Here is a 20,535-nt window from a genome sequence, read left to right as displayed (position 1 = left end):
TGCGTTACAATGTGCCCCGCTATTATTTGAACTATGCTATTGACATTAGAGATGTTATTTACATCATGAATTTTAATAAGAAACTGATGTTGCAACAGTCTGTGTTTATGATTTTTGCTACTATAGTGATTTTCAAGTTAAAATTGTGTATAATGCATTAAAACAGTAAAATATATATTTTAGGTAGGGGAGTTGTTGAGCTTTGATATTTTAGATTGTTTTGTTTCGCAGACATAGCAACCCTGCCAGAAAAAAGAGATTGTAATTTAATTCTGTTATGGCAAAGCTGAATTTTCTGCATCATTACTCCAGTCTTCAGTGTCACATGATCCTTTAGAAAAATCCAGGACTTGAACTCAGGCTGTCTGAAGTGCTGTAGCGGAGCAATTTCCACAAAAGGCAAAGAAATGCGCAACTGAAATGTGTTTTTGTTGAAATTTGCCCAAACAAATTAAATTAAATCTTATGGTAAAGCGTACCTGGTTTTACAGTGGTGTAAACATTTGACAAGGTACCTTGTTAAAACCTTTTTTTAGCACTAATCATATAATGGTATTTTTTAAGTACTTGTAAGTCCCATTGCATATGAATACGGTAATTATACAGTTATATGACATACATCATAGTTTGCCATCTTATGTATATCTCAGAATATTTTAAAAAGGAGATGGTGGAAACAGCCTTGAGAGAATTATCAAGGTTATAGGTTGGTGTGAATAGAATAAATGACTTGAATATTTATAAAACATTGGAGCAAAAATAATTTATTGAACATTCTAAAACAAGCATCACATGTTTACATTATAGATAGATCATTATTTGCATCTGATATTTTATATTATGGTTGTACATTCATTTATTGTAATTCACAGGTGTGATGATCATTGGGATTGAGTTTTTACCACTGCCATTAAAGCATGGACTAAAAAATGGATAGAGCTTGTCAGTGAAAGACTGACCAGTGTAAGAGTAGATATGAGAGCTGGACTCCACATCATAAAAGGAGACCAGACCCTCCTCATAATCCACAAACACACCAACCCGCTGCGGTTTCACTCTCAGAGACAGAGAGACAGGAGAATCAGCACAGGCTTCATATTCATTGCCCTTCCTCAACCACACAGTCCAGTATCCATTACTGGGACTCGCCAAGATCTCTTGCTTCCTGTCAATGGATTCTCTGGCCACTCCTAAATCCCATTCAGTCTTTCCCTTTACCTGCACCTCAAAATAAAATCTCCCTGAGGAGAATCCCTCCTTTCCCAGGACACAAGGACATATATAAAATCTCTTCGGGTTGTCTGGGAGATTCTGCATAATGAGTCTGTGTCTCACTTGTTTTCCATCATCAGACAGGATGAGAAATAGATTAGCTGTGTCAGGATCCAGAGTCACATCCACTGAAACAACAGAAAATATGAGTAACATCTTCACAATACAGATGTTTTGTGATGATGTTTTTAAAATGTAATCAGTTTTTGATTAAAAAAAAAAAAAAAGAAGTAATAAAGCTGTGAGTATATGAATGTAATCTAGTGTAGTTAAGACAGCACACTGTACCTGCATACTGCTGCATCCACTTCAGCTCTGTAGAGACTATAACAATAAAATATCATGAGATCTTTGATATTTTTAATATGTGGAACCATAGACATCCTTTAAGATTATATTTATAGAATTACATGCAACATAATGTTTTTATCTGCTCAATGTAGGTGTTTCTGCTTATATTATGAGAATCAAGCAGAAGCCTTTATATTGCTTTGTGTTTGGGCTCTTAATTTTTCCTTTATAATAACAACTACAACTTCAACCTTTTTTGCATAGTAATTGTTTCTCATCGGGACATAAGGTAATTTCAACATTTAGCTTGTGTTTTTGTTGCCGTCCTAATCCATAATGTTAGTGTTTCTCTCCCACCATCCGCATAAAGTGATTGTTTCTCTAAAGTTTCACGGTTGTGGTTAAATGGAAGAAGCTTTAAGCATAAGATGAATTTACTACATATTTTATGAAATTAGAGATGAAAATGACCTGCCCAAAAAAAACAACAAAAAAAACTGTGATGTGCTGAAAATTAGCCATTAACAAATGATCGCATACTTCTTACTTCAGCTTGAAACAGACTTATTCTTTATTATTGATATTAAAAGATGATAAATGTATGTATCTATACAGCATATTTGATGTTGACTTACCAGTTTGCACGAGTTTCTCATCTAGTGTGTCCTGTAGTTGAGTCAGAGCTCTCCTCACAGTCTTCAGATTCTCATGAGTCCTCACACTGATCTCAGGCCAGTTCCCGGTGTTTGTAGGGCTGCACATGGATGAGTAAATCTACAGCAGGAATAAGGAGAAATCCTTCAGCATGAGGAGTGTTATGGTGTCATATACTGCATTATCATTGATCAGAGAGATGTTCACTGACCTGTATGAGGTGGAGGTGATCTTCAGTGTGTGAGAGCTGCTCCAGCTCAGTGTTTCTCATCTTTAGCTCAGTGATCTCCTGCTCCAGCTCTTCAATGAGCTCCTGCTCCTGTTTCTCTGCTGCTTTCTGCTGCTCCTCCAACATCTCGAACAGTTTATTATAAAAACTCTAAGGCAAGAATCAGTGTTACTATTGCTTTTACTTCAATGTTTTGGGGAGTTAACCAAAATATTAAAGGGTTACTCCACCCCAAAATGAAAATGTTGACATGAATCCCTCATGTCGTTCCAAACCCGTAACAGCTTAGTTCATCTTCAGAACACAATTTAAGATATTTTGGATGAAAACCAGGAGGTTTGTGACTATCCCATTCACTGCCAAGTAAATACCACTGTCAAGGCCCAGACGTAGAAAATGTATCCATGTGGTGTGGCTGACACAGAACAGCGTATGCTGTTTGCATCTAGCGGATACTCTCCAAAATGGCGCTACGGTGATGCAGAGGAGACGAATTGTTGAATATATAAGTCGTTATTTTTGTTTTCTTTGCATACAAAAAGTATTCTCGTAGCTTCATAAAATATGGCAGATTTTGACGACGTCTTTCATACTTTTCTGGGCCTCGACAGTGGTATTTACTTGGCAGTCAATAGGACAGTCACATACCTCTCGGTTTTCATCCAAAATATCCATCCACAATATATAAATTGTGTTCCAAACACGAACAAAGCTTTTACGGGTTTGGAACGTCATGGGGAAGTGATTCATGACAAAATTTTCATTTTGGGGTGGAGTAACCCTTTAAACTTCATCCTGCAGTGTTTGCAATGAGTGATTCCTCAAATCATGTGTCTTGTTGAGGAGGGGTGTGATATTAGGCCTACTTTACTAAATGATCAGGGCCCGTATTTATCAAGCCTCTAAGAATTACTCTCAAGAACACTGCTAATAATTGACTTAAGCTTAAAAAAATTCTTGGCTTAAAGCTGCACTTAAAAGTTAGTTATCAAGCATCTCAGTTGTAATTTAAGCGAAGTGTAGCACCAAATCTTAAGTGCCATTGTTAGAGATGATTTACAACACTTTGCTGTGCCACAAACAGGATTTTGGATGACGAAATACACATGGACCAATCACTGAATAGATTTCCTTATTTAAGGATATTTTCAGATAAATTCACATTGAATGGTTATATTCCTCATAGGAGTTTACATTCAACACACATTTGACAATAAAGAATTTTCAAGAGAATACATTATGGCAAGGAAACAAAGCGTCATCACAACCTTCAATTCAGGGGTGTGCCAATAGACGATAGAATTGTGTATGGACGACACTCAGATATTGCCTATTGCTGATGCCTTTGATGACAGCAATACGATTATCATTATTATTATTATTATCCGTCAAAAATATAGGTGCCTGTCTTTACTGATGCAGCGCAGAGAGTCAGCGCTTCAGAAACTTGCCACGGCGTTGGTGAGTGTCCACAATCGGAAGATGCGCCGCAGACATGTGCAGTGTAAATAAGGGGTGAGAGATTTATTCATCATACAGCGCAGATAGCTTCACTAAATTAACTGCTTATCGTCAAACATTTCAAAAACATTCCTCCTCTCCTGAAAGATTTGCGCATGTCTCTGTCTCCTCAGCACCGTCACAAGCCCCTACTGGCAACTCCTAACCACTTGACAGACTGTCTTAAATAACTGGAAAAGTAAGAGTGATTCTTAGCTTTAAGAAATTTGATTGCCTTTATACTTAAAGGAGAAGTCCACTTTCAAAACAAAGATTCACATATAATGTACTCACCCCCCTTGTCATCCAAGATGTTCATGTCTTTCTTTTTTCAGTCGTGAAGAAATTATGTATTTTGAAGAAAACATTTCAGCATTTTTCTCCATATAATGGACTGATATGGTGCCCCAATTTTGAACTTCCAAAATGCAGTTTAAATGCGGCTTCAAATGATCCCAGATGCGGTTGTAAATGATCCCAGCCGAGGAAGAAGGGTCTTATCTAGCGAAACGATCTGTTATTTTCATTAAAAAAAAATACAATTTAAATACTTTTTAATCTCAAACGCTCGTCTTGCCTTGATCTCCCTGAACTCTGTGTATTCTGGCTCAAGACAGTTAGGGTATGTTGAAAAACTCCAATTATATTTTCTCCCTCAACTTCAAAAATCATTTCAAAATCATCCTACATCGCTGCAGAAGTACTGACCAAGTCTTTGCAAAGTGAACATGCAATGAAGATCAAACACCCTCAACAGAAAAGATAAAACAGCGATTTTGAAGTTGAGGGAAAAACATGAGATGGGAGTTTTTCGACATACCCTAACTGTCATGAACCGGAACAAAAACAGTCCAGGCAGAGTGAGACAGGACAAGCGTTTGACATTAATAAGTATAGAAATAACATATTATTTTTATGAAAATAACTGATTGTTACGCTAGATAAAACCCATCTTTCTTGGCTGGGATTGTTTACAACCGCATTTGAGATCGTTTGAAGCCACATTTAAACTGCATTTTGGAAGTTCAGAATCGGGGCACCATATCAGTCCATTATATGGAGAAAAAAGCTGAAATATTTTCCTCTAAAAACTTAATTTCTTTACGACTGAAGCAAGAAAGACATGAACATCTTGGATGACATTATATGTGAATCTTTGTTTTGGAAGTGGACTTCTTTAAATTTGAAAGTAGGAGTAAATTTCATGAATTCTCAGCACTTAAGACTAAAACGGCACTCTGAGAAGCTTAATAAATATGGGCACAGGTAATTAGCTATGTCGATATTAAACAAATTTAGACTAACTTTTATACAACAATTTCATAAACAAGAAGTTAACTAATAAATTAATTAATTAATAAATTAACTATAAGAAATATTTAGGTCGAATTAAACTAAATTAATCTCACTTTTCTGACTTCTGCTGAGTGTTTGATGTCTTGAATCTTCTTGATTCTGTCCTGGATCATCTGCTGCACATCCATCTGTGTCTTCATAAGTTGAGCCTATAGACAAAGAACAACACACAGACACATTTATCATAACTGTCACGAGTCCTGTCCGGTCTGCCCGCTACTATCATATTGACACTCACATTACACAGACTGTTGCACTACACCCTGGACTACACTTCCTATGTCCCATTGCACGGATTGCACTTTCACCTGCAGCCAAACAGACACACTACAAATACAAGGCCATCACCATCATTTTTGTATTGTACAACGTTTAGCACTCGTCTATTGTTAGCTGCTTTACGGAGCCTTTTCCAAGTTTCCAAAGTCTAGTTAAGTCTTGTTCTTAGTCTGTTTCATCCGTGTCTACCTGCCCTGGTCTTTTCACCTGTCATGGACTCTGTTCGCTCCTCAATTGAACTTTAGACTTTAGACCCATTTGCCTCCCTCCTTGGATTACGTTCGTTGTCGATCAACCCTTACCTGTCCATGGATTACTCTTGTGTTTTGCCCTGTTTATATCTGTTTGCTGTTGCCGACAATGTCTGTTTATGACCATGTCTATGTCTTTGTTTATGAAATAAAGTTTGCATATGGATCCGCCCACTTCACATTTCATTTGCTCCCTAACAATAACAGAGATTTACTGAGAAAACTCACAAAATGTTTTTTATTATGAACTTTTAAAGAGGTCACTGGATGCAAAGTTCACTTTTACATAAATGTGTGTTGGCAGTGTGTGTACACAAACAGAGGCCACTCCCACGGTAGATTGATTGACATGGCCTTCTTACCTTAGACCCGCCCTGATGAGCTGTAAAAGTCCGATCACCATTGTTTTGATGCCAGAACAGGGACGTAGACAAGAATGGCTCCTAAGCGATTGAGGTCTTCTGTTGTTGGATGTAATAATGAACATAGTAGCTGTCATTTACTCCCAACATCAGAGCCGCTGAAGACGCAGTGGTTCACTTACAGCAGAAGTGAGTATAAGGGGTTTTTTTTTAATAAATCAAAAAATTGCCTTTCCTACTAACGTGCTAGTTAGCAAGTTTCACGGCTAAACGCGGCTAAATGCGGCTAAAGTAAACAGGCTCGTCACTCCACAGAGAGAAGAGAGGGGCGGGGTGAGCAGAGCTCATTAACATTTAAAGCAACCAAAGCATGTTATAGACTTTTCGTTAAGACCCTAAAGAATCATATCAACTTGTGGAAAATGGGCATCCGATGACCCCTTTAAAATAAAAGTACTTGATTGATCATGATATATAAACTCATTCAAATCAGTTTAGTAACTTCTACCTTTTTCTCTTTACTCTCTTCTTCTAGAGGAACAGTGTTGTGGTTCTTGTGAACTCCTTCAGTACAGAACAGACACACACATGTCTGATCATCTCTACAGAACAGCTCCAGAGGTCTCTCATGTTTCTGACATATATAGTCCTCCAGATTACTCACAGGATCCATCAGTTTGTGTTTCTTTAAACCTGCCACTTTAAAATGAGGCTGCAGGTGAGCTTCACAGTAAGAGCTCTGACACACCAGACACGACTTCAGGGCTTTCAGCTTTGTTTCCTCACAGAAGTCACACAGAACTTCACTGAAAGTCGCTTTTTTTTTTTTCTCAGGACTTTTCTTTTTATAGTGGTCTACAAGCTCTCGGAGTGCGGTATTAATCATGAGATCAGGTCTTTGGTTGAATGTTTCTTTACAATATGGACAGTTGCAGGTCTGGCTGTTGTCCCAGTGTTTATTCAGACAGGTCTTGCAGAAGTTGTGTCCACATGGAGTGCTGACTGGATCAGTGAACACTTCCAGACATATAGAGCAATGAAGCTCCTCAGTCAGTGGACCACTGGAGGATGACATGACTGGAAAGAGAAATCATGAAGATAAATCACCTACATTCCTGAAAAGTATATTTTAAACAATACTTACATGTCTATTTCCCAATCAGGAAAGTAATTAAGTCATTTGTCCACTACTTAAAATCATTTGTGGCTAATCACTGGTTACTGACTTACATGGTGGAGATTGTGCCATGATTGTTGAAGCCTTTTCAAGACAAAAATCATGAAAGATATCTTATTAATATCTTAAATTATTACCAAAGGATTTGCCAAACATTCAAGCCCATTTGAAAACCATAAGTAGTTTTATTCAAGTCAAATATTATTTATCATCATCCTGATTATATTAGATTAAACCAAGGAACGTAACAATTAATTGTCAGGGCATGTAGAAATACATTCTTAAGGAAACATCTGCACATATTTAACTTTTACAGTATATTTTCTTCTTGTAAAAATATACATCATGCTTTTCGTCTCTCGGGCTATATAAAAATAAAAATATACCACAAAAGTCAAATTTCTGTAATGTTTTGCAGTCAGTTTAAGCCAAACATGGTTATTTAATATTCACTGCATTATTTTATGTCAGCTCATTAAAAAAATACTATATAGTCTTGTATTATTCAGCCCTGATGTTCAATTTCAAAAAATAATTATTTGACTGTTTCCAGCCTAAACAATCAACCATTCAATACATTTTTATAGCAAAATATTTAATGTAAGCATTCACGGTGGGACAAATCTCAAAATATCATTTATTTCTCACAAAATATAATGCAAAATCAAATGTAATTTTCCTCTTGTTTTATGTAAACTGATAAAAATTGATTTTCAGCTGTATTGTTGTTTGGGTTTAGTCTGTCTGCAGGTCATTTCCTTCCTGTTGTTTTTTGTTTTTTTTTTAGTCTTTAGGCTTGTTTGAGATAAGCAAAATCTGCACAGAACTGATCACTGGTGATCACCGCAAGCTGCATGCCAGTTAAAAATGTATCTGACACTGTTGGAATAAAAATAAAAAAAAATAGTTTAAAGCAGCCTAGGCTGGTTAGGTAGGTTTTGATGCTGGTTTAAACTGGTTTAAGCTGGTCTCCCAGCGGGGCCAGCAAAGGAAGTGGCCAAAACCACTCTAAAACCAGCCTGCTCACTAGCTATGACCAGCTAAGGCCAGTCTGGATGACCAGCTAAAACCAGCCAACCAGCCTAGCCTGGTTTTAGCTGGTTTTTTTTCGGCAGTGGAGTTACGTCCGCTTTGCTCTGATGTCATGCTGACGTGTGCCAAAAAAACTGCGGTGAGGCGGCTGTTTTTGGATTGAGCAGTAGCTCTCCACTGACTGCGCTGACCAAAAGCACGATGGGAAACGACGACTGACGGTTAAGGCTCTCTGTTGAAAAAAACGCATATGCTGGTAGGTAGGTTTTGATGCTGAACTGGTCCTTAGCTGGTTTATGCTGGTCCTTGATCAGCAACATGACCACCTAAGGACAAGCATGAACCAGCTAAGGACCAGCTTAAACCAGCATCAAAACCTACTTAACCAGCATCCCAGCATCCAAAACATACCTACCAGCATATGCTGTTTTTTTCACCAGTGCTAGAAGAGAGACAGTGCTGGCTGCTGGGCATGTGCACATCAATCGAGAACAATTCATTTCATTGTTAGTTTCCGGTCGGAGCTGTATCCCTTTTAGCCACAACAACTGTGATGTTGCCATTCTTTTCTAAAATGTTTTATTGTTTACTTAAATATCATGTTGCTATGTGTTTAAAGGGGTGATCGGATGCTAAGTTCACTTTTTCATATTGTTTGAACATTAATGTATGTTGGCAGTGTATGTACAAATCTACCCTATAATGATAAAAATCCATGCAGTGGTTTTTAATTAATCTGTAAAAATAATATCCCCTTTTTCAAATCGAGCCGTTCTCAGATGCCTGTTGTTGTGGCGTCACACCGACAGAGGCCGCTCCCACGATATTTGATTGACATGAGCTCTTACCTCAGACCAGCTGTCACAGTCCAGTAACTTTCCTTGTTTTGATGCCAGAGCAGGGATCTAAGCAAGAATATCTCCGATTGAGGGATTGAGGTCTTGTGTAATGAACATAGTGGTCGTCATTTACTCCCGACATCTGAGCCGCTGAAGATGCAGTAGATTAAGTTTGTTTGTTAAGGTAATGTGCCTCCCGATCTACATATATCTGTCTATGCTCGCGCGAATCATTCATGATCCAGCTTCACCTAGAGCAGAAGTGCGTATAAGGGTTTTTTATGAATCTTTGCGATCGCCTTGCCTTATAACGTGGTAGTTAGGAAGTTTAGCGGCTAAACGCGACTAAATGCGGCTAAAGTAAACAAGATGGTCATTCCACAGAGAGAAGAGAGGGGAGGGGTGAGCAGAGCTCATTTGCATTTAAAGGAACAACCCCTTAGATTGAGATGATTTTTGCAGAACTGATTTTGGCAAGGTAAAAAGGGTGGAGTTTTACAAAACCATTGAGAATTTTTAATCAAAGTATATTAGAGACTTTTTTTTATTAAGACCCTAAAGAATCATATCAACTTGTGGAAAATGCGCATCCGATGACCCTTTTAAATTATGCATGAATATTCCCAAATACTATGCCAGTGTGATCTCTGCGTGAGATGTGATTGTTGTCATATTTCTATGAAAATCTAAAATACACGTTTGTATTAAAGTAAAAATGGATGATAAATACGTCTTTCATATGGAATTAAATAGCAAGCACATTAAGTGTCTTGTTTATCATATTTATTTTCACATAAAATCAACAGAGCGGAAATTATATCATGTTTATCAGCAACACAGCAGGTGAGTGTGATAACGCGATATCCGCCTTTGATCTCGTAGGTATCTGTTCTGCTTCGAGAGGTCAGAACTGTCTGTCTTGACTGCACTTATTTCACTCCTCCCCTCACTGCAGCCGCCTACTCTCTATGGCGTCATTTCAGGCGAGGCAAGGCCCATCTCAAACGAGCCTAATATCATGTTTATCAGCAACACAGCAAGTAAGTGTGATAACGCTGTTCCACTTCCAGAGGTCTGAACTCTGTACTAGGATACTAGGGTAAAGAATCGATTCTTTGATTCCGAGGCCTTGGGAATCGAGAGTCGATTCCAAAGGTTGGAATCAATCCCATCAAGGGGAATCGACTCCCCATTCAGAGCCGTTTTCAGTTTAGCAAAGCTTATCTATGGGCGCCTCTTAAACAAAAGGCTGCATCATACGAAGACTGCATATCTCGGCTGCTGTCATCAAACGTCGCTGAACGTCGATTCACGAAAATAAACTTAATGAAGAGAGTCAGTACTGAGCTCCTCTGAGTTTGAGGATGCACCCTTCTGTTTAGTATCCATTAATTTGCCTCTTGCTTGCTAATAGTGATTAGAAGTCTGATTCGTTTCCACGAAAATGTTCTTTCGGATAGATCGTTTTAATGAACCAGTTCAAAAACGATTCAGAAGTTATTTTACGGTGGAACTGACTTATATTGTCCCCAGTTTTGAGCGCTGCACGACAGAATAGATCATGACGTACTGGAGGGTACTGATCCTGTTTCCATCTTTTAAAAAAATGCTATTTCTTAACTTTTCTATCAGCCAATGATAATTCTGAAAGAAAACAAGTGGCCGAGAGCGCATCTGATTGACAGATAAACCTCGAGCTGTTATATCAGTGTTGTTGTTAATGTTCTGGTTATTTTGTTTGTGTACAGTTTGTTAATTTTGTGCAAAGCATACTGTTGAACTTAACGTCATTGAGCTGAACTGTGCACGCCTTGTTCAATTCATTTTTCAGTTCCTACATTTCAGGCAAGGTGTGGCACATCTTAAACAAGCCTAATAAGTCGCGTTCAGAGGCGTCATGCCCATTGAAAGTGAGGGGACACGTGCCCCCTCAGATTTTTGAGCCAGGTAGACTTTGAATGCATCTTCCAAAAGACAAAAAAATAACCTAATTATATTTTCATATTTGATACAATCACACAGGCTTCATTAGAACGTTCAGTGCCTGCGGCACATCAGCTCAGCTGCTAAATTCAAATCTGCGTTCGCTGGCTGGCGCTGAGTCAAAGACAGACGCGTTTCGACAGCGCTGCGCATTGTAACTAATCACACACGTTTCATAAATTGAGCTTATGAATGCAATGACCAATCAGAGGTGTTCAGATTAGTCACCAAAGAACACTGTTTTGTTCACTCGCTCGCTGACTTAATTGTTTGGCGAATATTCTCATCAGAAATAACAAAGTGCAGATGTGCGTACGAATGTAAGTAAGATATTAATTTCACAACATTAAACAGCTTTAGTGATTTTTGTTTAATTGGAGTTTTTGAGAGTTTTGCTTGAACTCTGGCTAGATTGATTGTAGATGTTATTTGCTCTTTCTGTACAATGAAAGTGTTGTAAATAGTAACTTACAATGTTTTTATAAAATTCACATTAAATACAAAGTCATTTGTAATAAAAAAATATTTTATGGCATGTCACCAATATCTGGTACTTAAAGACGGGTTTTTATGTGTGTGTAGTTAATAGATTACAGTATTATGGTACTTTGCCCAGTGCCCATCATAGGTCAACTAATTATAGATTATTACAGACCAACTAATATAATCTATAAAAGTGCAAAATGCATTTGAGAATCGAGATATTTCATTATATAGATAAACACGTTTGGGAATATTTCAAATAAAAAGTAAGTAAATAAATAAATAAATAAATAAATAAATAAATAAGCCTTCCCCCCTTGCCCCCTCAGAAACACAGATGACTTACCACAAAATAAACTTACAATAAGTCTTTTTTCATCTTACTTTCAGGTAGTCTCACTTTATGTGTCATTAGCAGGTGTAATAGGTGTGTCTTGCCCGTGTAAATAACATACTTTATGTTGCGTGACACAATGACACAAACACCAAATTTTGCTTTAGAACCAAACAAATTACATACTGTACTACACTTCTGTTACCATTTCAGTGCCCGTAAAGTAGTTGTATTTGACATTATTAAATCTGGTTCTGCTCAAATGGTTTCCAACTGTTGACATAAACCCAACTAAACCTGACCATGAACATTAGAAACCTGTACGACCTGTACAGAAAAAAAGGACAATCTCTCTAATATTTCCATCACTTACCTGTATCAGATGTCCACAAAGTTATTTGAAATGTTCTGTTATTTAAAGAGGGTCTCAGGTGTATATTGTTGATCAAGTTAGTTTCATTTTCATTTTCTCACTGAACTCCAGTGATGTCAGAGCTCCTCCTGGATTTATCAAACATTTACATTTGTCCCTGTATTGTGTCGGGTTATGCGTTTCAAGACTGATGTTTCTACTACCCGCCCATGACAAGGAGATATCAACAGACTTACAAAATATTGTTTGGCAACATTTGTTAAGAGTTTTTAAGACAAATTCTGCTCAACATACAAATATTAGTAAGTCTGTCTTACAGGCTATCTGATGTGTGACGCCTGTCACTCTATAGAGGCAGAGTTTAGTCCGGGAACCTTATGTGAAAAACACTACCATGATTTTTCAAGCTCTGTGTAAAAGTTTTTTAATGTCTCAAGAACAAAAGCAGCAGGTAAACACGGAAAATTTCCTGACATGAAGATTGATCCCAGTGTTTGTATTTATACACAAAAGCAGACCAACTTCCTGCTCTTCATGTTGCATCATCACAGTCCCGAAGAAACCATAACCTGGAAAGCAGAACGACTATAGGCCGATTGCTCTGACGTCACACGCATAAAGACTATGGAGTGGGTGCTGCTACACTATATGATGCCACAGCTCCGCCATTCCCTTGACTCTCTGCAATTTGCATATCAGGAGATGGTGGGATTGGAGGACGCTATTATTTATATGTTGCATCAATCCCTCTCTCACCTGGACAGGGGCAGTGGGGTTGTAAGAATTACATTTGTGGATTTTTCCAGTGCCTTCAGTACCATCCAGCCTCTGCTCCTTAGAGAGAAACTGAAAGAGATGGGAGTAAACTCACACTTGGTGGCATGGATTACAGATTATCTAACAGGCAGACCCCAGTATGTGCAACTGAGGGACTGCAGGTCTGATACTGTGGTTAGCTGTACAGGAGCACCGCAGGGGTCAGTGCTTTCTCCGGTTCTGTTTACACTGTACACATCAGACTTTCAGTATAACTTAAAACCTTGCCACATACAGAAGTTTGCGGACAATACTGCTATTGTGGGCTGTATAAGGAATAGACAGGAGGAGGAGTATAGGAAACTGATTTGGGACTTTGTATCATGGTGCGATTCCAACCAATTGCACCTCAATACCACCAAGACCAAAAAGATGGTGGTGGACTTCAGGAGGCCTAGGCCTCAGTGGGAGTCTGTGACTACCAACAATGTCAGAGCCGCATGTAGCTCCTCAGAAGGCTGGCGTCCTTTAATGTCTGCAAAAAGTTGTTGCAGATGTTTTATCAGACTGACGTGGCGATTGTCCTCTGCATTGCTGTGCTGGGGAGGCAGCATTAAGATTAAGGATGCCTCACATCTGGACAAGCTGGTGAGGCAGGCTCTGTAGTGGGCACAGAGCTAGACAGCATGTTATCTGTGACAGAGCGACGAGTATTGAGCAGGCTCCTGTCAATCATGGATAAGAATGGAAAGAAAAATGATGAAGATAAATCACCTACATTCCTGAAAATTCTATTTTAAACAGTACTCACACAGCCGTACTATTCCCATATTAGGAAAGTAATTAAGTCCAGTACTGTTAATTACTTAAGTACTGTTAATCAATTATTAAGTCTTGTCCTGATATTAAAATTATGAAAATAAATATTTCACTGTTTCCAACCTGAACAATCAAATCAGATCATGACCATTTAATTAATTTACAAAACAAATTTTGTAAATTAATTTTTATAAAATAACAAATTTATATTAAAAAAATGATATAAAATAAAATATTTCATAGTGAGAAAGATCATTTATTTGAACAATTCTCACACAAACTATATTTCTCACCAAATAAAATGCAAATTTGATCAAATATAAATATCAAATATATAATTTAATTTTCATCTTGTTTCATGTAGGCCTAAATGTGATTTTCAGCTGCAGTGTAGCAGGTATGTATTTAGTGAGTCATTTCATTCCTATTTCTTTAAACTTTATGTTTTAAAAATGACAGAAACACAGACGTAGTTATGATGATAACAGAGTGCTTTCATGACGCGTCATCAATCGGCCATATTGGCGTCACTGAACGTTAACAATGCAACTGAACCAAACAAAACTCACAAATTTAGCTTATTTTTGCTGCTGAAAATGGTCAATTATTGTCATGTTTTGGATAACTAATCTGCCAGACTGGGAAAAATCATTTGGAAGACTATTGCCAAAAGTTATAACAAATCAAGGAGAAGAGTGCAAAAAACTGTCTGAGGAATAAAAGGTGTTTAAAAAATCTTAACATTTGTGTTTGTTCTTATAATTTCTGGTCAGCTAGGTGAAATATTAGGCTAATATCTTAATTAATACTGCAAATTAATAGTGCAAATCTTCTATCCTAACACCACTTAAATTCCCTTTCAAAACACAGTAAATGCACTCATAGATCATATGAAATTTTGCTGTTTATAGGCTAATAAAGGCAAACAATGTTAACATAAATGTATCTTTTTAAAAATTAGTCTGACAAAAAAGTCATCCAACAATACAAACTGATGTACGGTAAGTCTTATTTCATGGCATTCAGACAGTCTCACTTCACGTTTCATTAATCTTTATAAGATGCCTGACACAACAAACTTTGTAGCAGGTGTTTTACTGGAGTACAGAACATGTATACTTAATGTTTCTTTATTCTTTATTACAAAATGACACAAACACCAAGCTTTGATTTACAACCAAACAAATTACATATTACAAATCAGACACCATTTCAGTGACGTAAACCAATGAAGCAGCTGCGTATTGGACATGCTAACCCGACTAAACCAAACCTGTTCAGGACAGTCTTTCCTGTATTTCCATCACTTACCTTTGAGTGTCAGATGTGGCCGAGTCTTTTAAATATTCTGTGTTTAAAGAAGTTGATCATTCCCGACGTCCAAATTGGTGTTCACTTTTTCTCTCACTGAGCTCCTGTGAAGTCCAAGCAGCTCCTCCTGTATTTATTATACATACATTTGTCCCTGTATTTGGTGTGTCGGGTCATGTGTTTCGTACGGTGGTCGAGAGAGCTCAACTCTTACTAATTCGTTTTCGTCTTCAAATTGAAAAAACAAATAAATTAGTAGTTTATGGCATATATAAACATTCTCCTGGGCATGATAAATGATTTCCGGATGTTTTTTCTCATACTTCTAATTTTGTGAAAATGAAAATACAATAAAACCAAAATGAAAAATCAAGCTTGTTATTCACAAAGCCACAAAGCACCTTTCAGTGTAGCATAGCTTTTCTCAACAGGGTCGTTCAGAGAGCATTGGATGGCGCTGGAAGCAATATTTTTGAAAGGGAAAGGGGGTGCTGCACAATAATTGATTTTGCATCAATGTAAGTTATAGAATGCAGATTTACCACAGCTGATTCCGATCATCTGCTCGTTAGGAGAAAGCTCCATGAACTGGACTGAGCGTGTCTGATAAGGGAGACAAAATGTGCAGAGTCGGGGTCGGACTCGGCAGTATCAGGATTAAAAGCCACTGTTCTATAATGATACAGTATTTTTAATGAATAGATAATGCTGCAACCACAGTTTGCCTACTTATAGACCTTTCAACGAGATTTCAACACTATTCTCAAGTTTAGGCCTCTACAGGAAAGTAATGAGAGTTACCAGATCGGTGGGTGGGTGAGGACAAAACAGAGGGGTGTTTCTGACCATGTTAACTGATTGCCAGTGCTTACTGCAGAGCCAAATGACCACCAGCTCCACCTGTGGAACTAAATAGGTGGAGTTATGTTTAGTGATAGGGTAAGGGGTAGGGTTAGGGGTGTGGTTGGGGTGTCTACTTCCACCCATTACATCCAGCTCCTCTTATTGGCTCAAATCACAGTGACGGTTATGTCTAGGGATGAGGTCAGGTAAGGGGCATCATTTTCATTGTATGAGTAACTGGAGTTACTCATTTGAAAAAGTAATTCATATGTTTTCTAGTAAATTAAAAAGTAATGTGTTACCCCCAAACAGTGAATATCATAATATATTTAGATTTGCAACCATCACTGTTAATGATACTCAGTGATTAATGACACCACAGAATCAAAATAGACCATTCTTATTCTTAATATTCCAGTAGGCTATTTATTATAAATTATATATTTGTGCACATATTTTTTGTAATGCATGTGCCCTTGACAATAACCTCCAGCAACCTGTCACTCACATGCAATCACAGAAATAGCAAACAAAGATCCAATTCCCAATGGACAAAATCAAGTCCCGCTGTACGTTTTTTCTTGTTCTATAAGCTGTTTCACTTGGATACACATCACAGTAGGGGGAAAAATACTTATTTGGTGTTCTAAAAAAGTCACAGTTTTGGACAAACAGAAAGCATGAGAAATTACAACAACACAACTTTGCAACAGAGTTTCACAAACTTCAGAGGCATATAAGGCCAAGTCATCCTTCCAGAAGTAACAAATAGATTATGTTTTCAGATTTTCAATTAAAAAGAAAAAACACCTAAACCTTCATAGAGGAGTAAATTCATTTACTGTAATCGACTGGTGTGATGACCAGTGGGCTTGAGTTTTTACCTTCAATGTTTAGATCTGGGCTAAAATATGGATAGAGTTTGTCAGTGAAAGACTGACCAGTGAAAGAGTAGATATGAGAGCTGGACTCCACATCATAAAAGGAGACCAGACCCTCCTCATAATCCACAAACACACCGACACGCTGTGGCTTTACTCTCACAAACAGAGAAACGGGAGGATCAGAGAGAGCTGCATATTCATGGCCATTCTTCAGCCACACAGTCCAGTATCCATTAGTGGGTCTCAGTTTGATTTCTCCCTTCCTGTAAACAGATCCTCTGGCCACTCCTAATTCCCATCTAGTCTTTTCCTTCACCTGCACCTCAAAATAAAATTTTCTTGAGAATCCCTCTGTTCCTAGGACATTTGTATATCTATCATATCTCTTTGGGTTGTCAGGGAGTTTCTGCCAAATGTCTCCACATCTCACTTGTTTTCCATCTTTGGACAAGATGAGACATGGATGAGCTGTATCAGGATCCAGAGTCACATCCACTGAGGAAACAGAATGTAAAATACAACTTCACATTACTGATTGTATGATGATGTCTGCAACATTTAATCCAGTTTTTAATCAGATTGTAGTGCAGTAATTAAGATGTATATAAATGTAATCTAGAGTTGTGCAGACAGCACACTGTACCTGCATACTGCCGCATCCACTTCAGCTCTGTAGAGAGACATGATAACAAAAAATCTTGATCTTTTAAATGTTTTTTTGTGTGTGTGTGGAATTATAGACAAGTTTTAAGGTTACGTTTAAAGAATTGTGTACAACATCATGTTTTTAATCAGACTAATGTATATATAGATGTACCAGTTTGCGTGAGTTTCTTATCTAGAGTTTCCTGCTGTTGAGATAGAGTTCTCCTCAAAATCTTCAGATTCTTATAAGTCCTCATACTGATCTCAGGCCAGTTCCTGGGTTTTCTAGGGCCGCACAGGGATGAGTAAATCTACAGCAGGAGAGAGGAGAAATCCTTCAGCATGAGGAGTGTTATGGTGTCATATACTGCATTATCATTGATCAGAGAGATGTTCACTGACCTGTAGGAGGTGGAGGTGATCTTCAGTGTGTAAGAGCTGCTCCAGCTCAGTGTTTCTCATCTTTAGCTCAGTGATCTCCTGCTCCAGATCTTCAACGAGGTCTTGCTCCTGTTTCTCTGCTGCTTTCTGTTGCTCCTCCATCATCTCCAGCAGTTCAGTAAAAAATCTCTAAGGCAAGAACCAGTGTTATTCTTGCTTATACTTCAGTGTTTTAGGGTTTTTTTCAAATATATTAAACTTGGTCCTGCAGCATTTGCACAGAATGATTTGTCAAATCATGAGGAGATACTAGGTCATATCACTTTAATATCATCAAGTAATTACACCCATGATGATATTTAGACATCACCACAATTATTAGTGTGATATTGCTATCTCAATTTAATTAACAAGAAGTTAATAGTGAAAAAATTATATTTTAAATTATAGTCATTTAATTTGTTTATTTGCTATTATTCGCTTAAGTGAATTAATCAAACTCAGTGACTCGCTCATTAAAGTTAATCACAGACATGTCGATATTCATACCAATAGCACGATTTTACTGTTACACTACAATTCAATAAACCGAGTCGATATTACGTAACTTACATTTTAGATAAATTATCATCAATTACAATGTCTGTATTTGCTCCAACCACCAAAAAAAGTGTTTTAAACAAAGCCACAATGCAGTGTAATGGTGATACGTTAATGACAGTCACTTGTCGCCACCTACTGGTGTAAGGATGTAACCTGTGAAAACAGTCACTGTAAAATCCCCACTACTAACACAAACTGACAGTCTGGGACAAAGACAGGGAGTGATGCAAACTGATATATACATTAATAAAAAATATTTTAAACTCACTTTTCTGACTTCTACTGAGTGTTTGATGTCTTGAATCTTCTTGATTCTGTCTTGGATCATCTGCTGTATGTCTTTCTGTGTCTTCATAAGTTGAGTCTGTAGACAGAAAACAACACAGACATGTTTATTGTAAAATAGATGTACTGTCTTTTGAGAAAACTTACGATATCTTTTACAATTATACAATTTATACAACCAATCAAATGAGGCCTTTAAAAGCAGTTTTGTTAATAATTTCTACCTTCTTCTCTCCACTCTCCACTTCTATAGGAACAGTGTTGTGGTTCTTGTGGTCTGTCACAGTGCACATCAGACACACACATGTCTGATCATCTCTACAGAACAGCTCCAGAGGTCTCTCATGTTTCTGACATATATAGTGCTCCAGATTACTCACAGGATCCATCAGTTTGTGTTTCTTTAAACCTGCCACTTTAAAATGAGGCTGCAAGTGAGTTTCACAGTAAGAGCTCTGACACACCAGACATGACTTCAGGGCTTTCAGCTTTGTTTCCTCACAAAAGTCACACAGAACTTCAGGTTTTTCTTTAGGATTTTTCTTTTCATAGTGATCTACGATCTCTCGGAGTGTGGTATTAATCTTAAGATCAGGTCTTTGGTTGAACGTTTCTTTACAATATGGACAGTTGCAGGTCTGGCTGTTGTCCCAGTACTTATTCAGACAGGTCTTGCAGAAGTTGTGTCCACACGGAGTGCTGACTGGATCAGTGAACACGTCCAGACATATAGAGCACTGAAGCTCCTCAGTCAGTGGACCACTGGAGGATGACATTGCTGGAAACAGAAGTGATCAAGATCAATCACCTGTGCTACTGGTTTGGGCTAAATTTGTATTTCTCATCATTTTAACAACCATTTCATCCAAAGGGTTCTACTCAAATCCTTGACCTTTCTTTATAGAAAATAACAAATTTGTTGACAACAGATTTATAAACCATTTTTATTACAAACATGCGAAGATGTTTGGCGCATGGTGGCGCAACACTTCAAAACACTCATGTCATGAGCGGCTCATGTCAAAATACTACAGCGTTCGACTTTAAACACATATTTATCTGATTTGATAATTGCGCTAAACCATATTGTTATAATCAATAAAAGATAATCATGACAAGTAATGGTTTTATATTGGCTACTATGCTGATTTGTACTCGAATTTGGTCAGTGTGGATTTTAGGCCCTGCTCTTTTCCCACGAAAATATCCTTCTACAGGGAAAACAGATTTTGATACAGATTGACATAATGACCGAGCATAATTTTTTATATTGTCTTGTCTCCAATCCGAACTCCGAACGCAATTTTAGAAATCAAATCAAATGGCATAGGCTAATTTTAATACAATTTTAACAGGCAACCATTTTAGTGCAGTAAACAACTAAAGTAACTAAAGAAGACCATCTCTATTCGAGATTGTTCAGGACACTATATTTTATAGTTCTATCATTTACCTGTGAGTATGAGATGTGTCCACAGGGATCTTTAAATATTCTTTCGTGAAGAGGTTTATCGTATCGTATCGTTTAGGCACCCACATTAGTTGTTAATCAAGTTAGTTTCACTTTCGCTGAATCTAAAACTGAAATCCAGT

The 20,535-nt window shown here is 37.6% G+C and overlaps 2 protein-coding genes and 1 long non-coding RNA gene across 4 annotated transcripts in view; 1 reads left to right on the top strand and 2 right to left on the bottom strand.

The window, feature by feature from the left end:
* Positions 1-19,732, top strand: part of LOC127182409 (uncharacterized) — a 25,888-nt gene extending 6,156 nt beyond the window's left edge. The window contains exons 2-3 of the long non-coding RNA XR_007829897.1: positions 7,089-7,162; positions 19,612-19,732. This is a non-coding gene — a long non-coding RNA (uncharacterized LOC127182409). The remainder of the gene's footprint in view (positions 1-7,088; positions 7,163-19,611) is intronic.
* LOC127182401 (E3 ubiquitin-protein ligase TRIM39) overlaps positions 1-20,535 on the bottom strand; it is a 303,683-nt gene that overhangs the window by 273,418 nt on the left and 9,730 nt on the right. Inside the window, exon 1 of one of the 2 annotated variants that reach the window (XM_051137703.1) lies at positions 20,396-20,462. The exons of the other annotated variant lie outside the window; for it this stretch is intronic. The gene's annotated coding sequence lies outside the window, so the exon portion shown is untranslated. Of the gene's footprint in view, positions 1-20,395; positions 20,463-20,535 lie in introns of those variants that run through there. 2 annotated transcript variants of the gene reach the window in all.
* Positions 16,572-20,535, bottom strand: LOC127182402 (E3 ubiquitin-protein ligase TRIM39-like). The gene is made up of 7 exons (XM_051137705.1): positions 20,396-20,535; positions 19,167-19,720; positions 18,926-19,021; positions 18,076-18,243; positions 17,846-17,984; positions 17,672-17,698; positions 16,572-17,523 (listed from the first exon to the last, which is right to left on the bottom strand). The coding sequence occupies exons 2-7, from the start codon at positions 19,716-19,718 to the stop codon at positions 16,979-16,981; spliced, it is 1,527 nt and encodes a 508-aa protein (XP_050993662.1). The 5' UTR covers positions 19,719-19,720; positions 20,396-20,535; the 3' UTR covers positions 16,572-16,978.

Source organism: Labeo rohita, chromosome 19, assembly GCF_022985175.1.
Source record: "Labeo rohita strain BAU-BD-2019 chromosome 19, IGBB_LRoh.1.0, whole genome shotgun sequence".
In the NCBI taxonomy this organism is placed as follows: domain Eukaryota; kingdom Metazoa; phylum Chordata; class Actinopteri; order Cypriniformes; family Cyprinidae; genus Labeo; species Labeo rohita.
This window is presented reverse-complemented; position numbering and strand designations above follow the sequence as displayed.

Coding starts and splice junctions, on each gene's coding strand:
- LOC127182402 (XM_051137705.1), bottom strand. CDS start 19,718: ATGTCATCCTCCAGTGGTCCACTGACTGAGGAGCTTCAGTGCTCTATA. Junction 18,244..18,925: donor ACTCAGTAGAAGTCAGAAAA/GTGAGTTTAAAA, acceptor TTCTTGCCTTAG/AGATTTTTTACTGAACTGCT. Junction 17,524..17,671: donor GTGGATGCGGCAGTATGCAG/GTACAGTGTGCT, acceptor CTGTTTCCTCAG/TGGATGTGACTCTGGATCCT.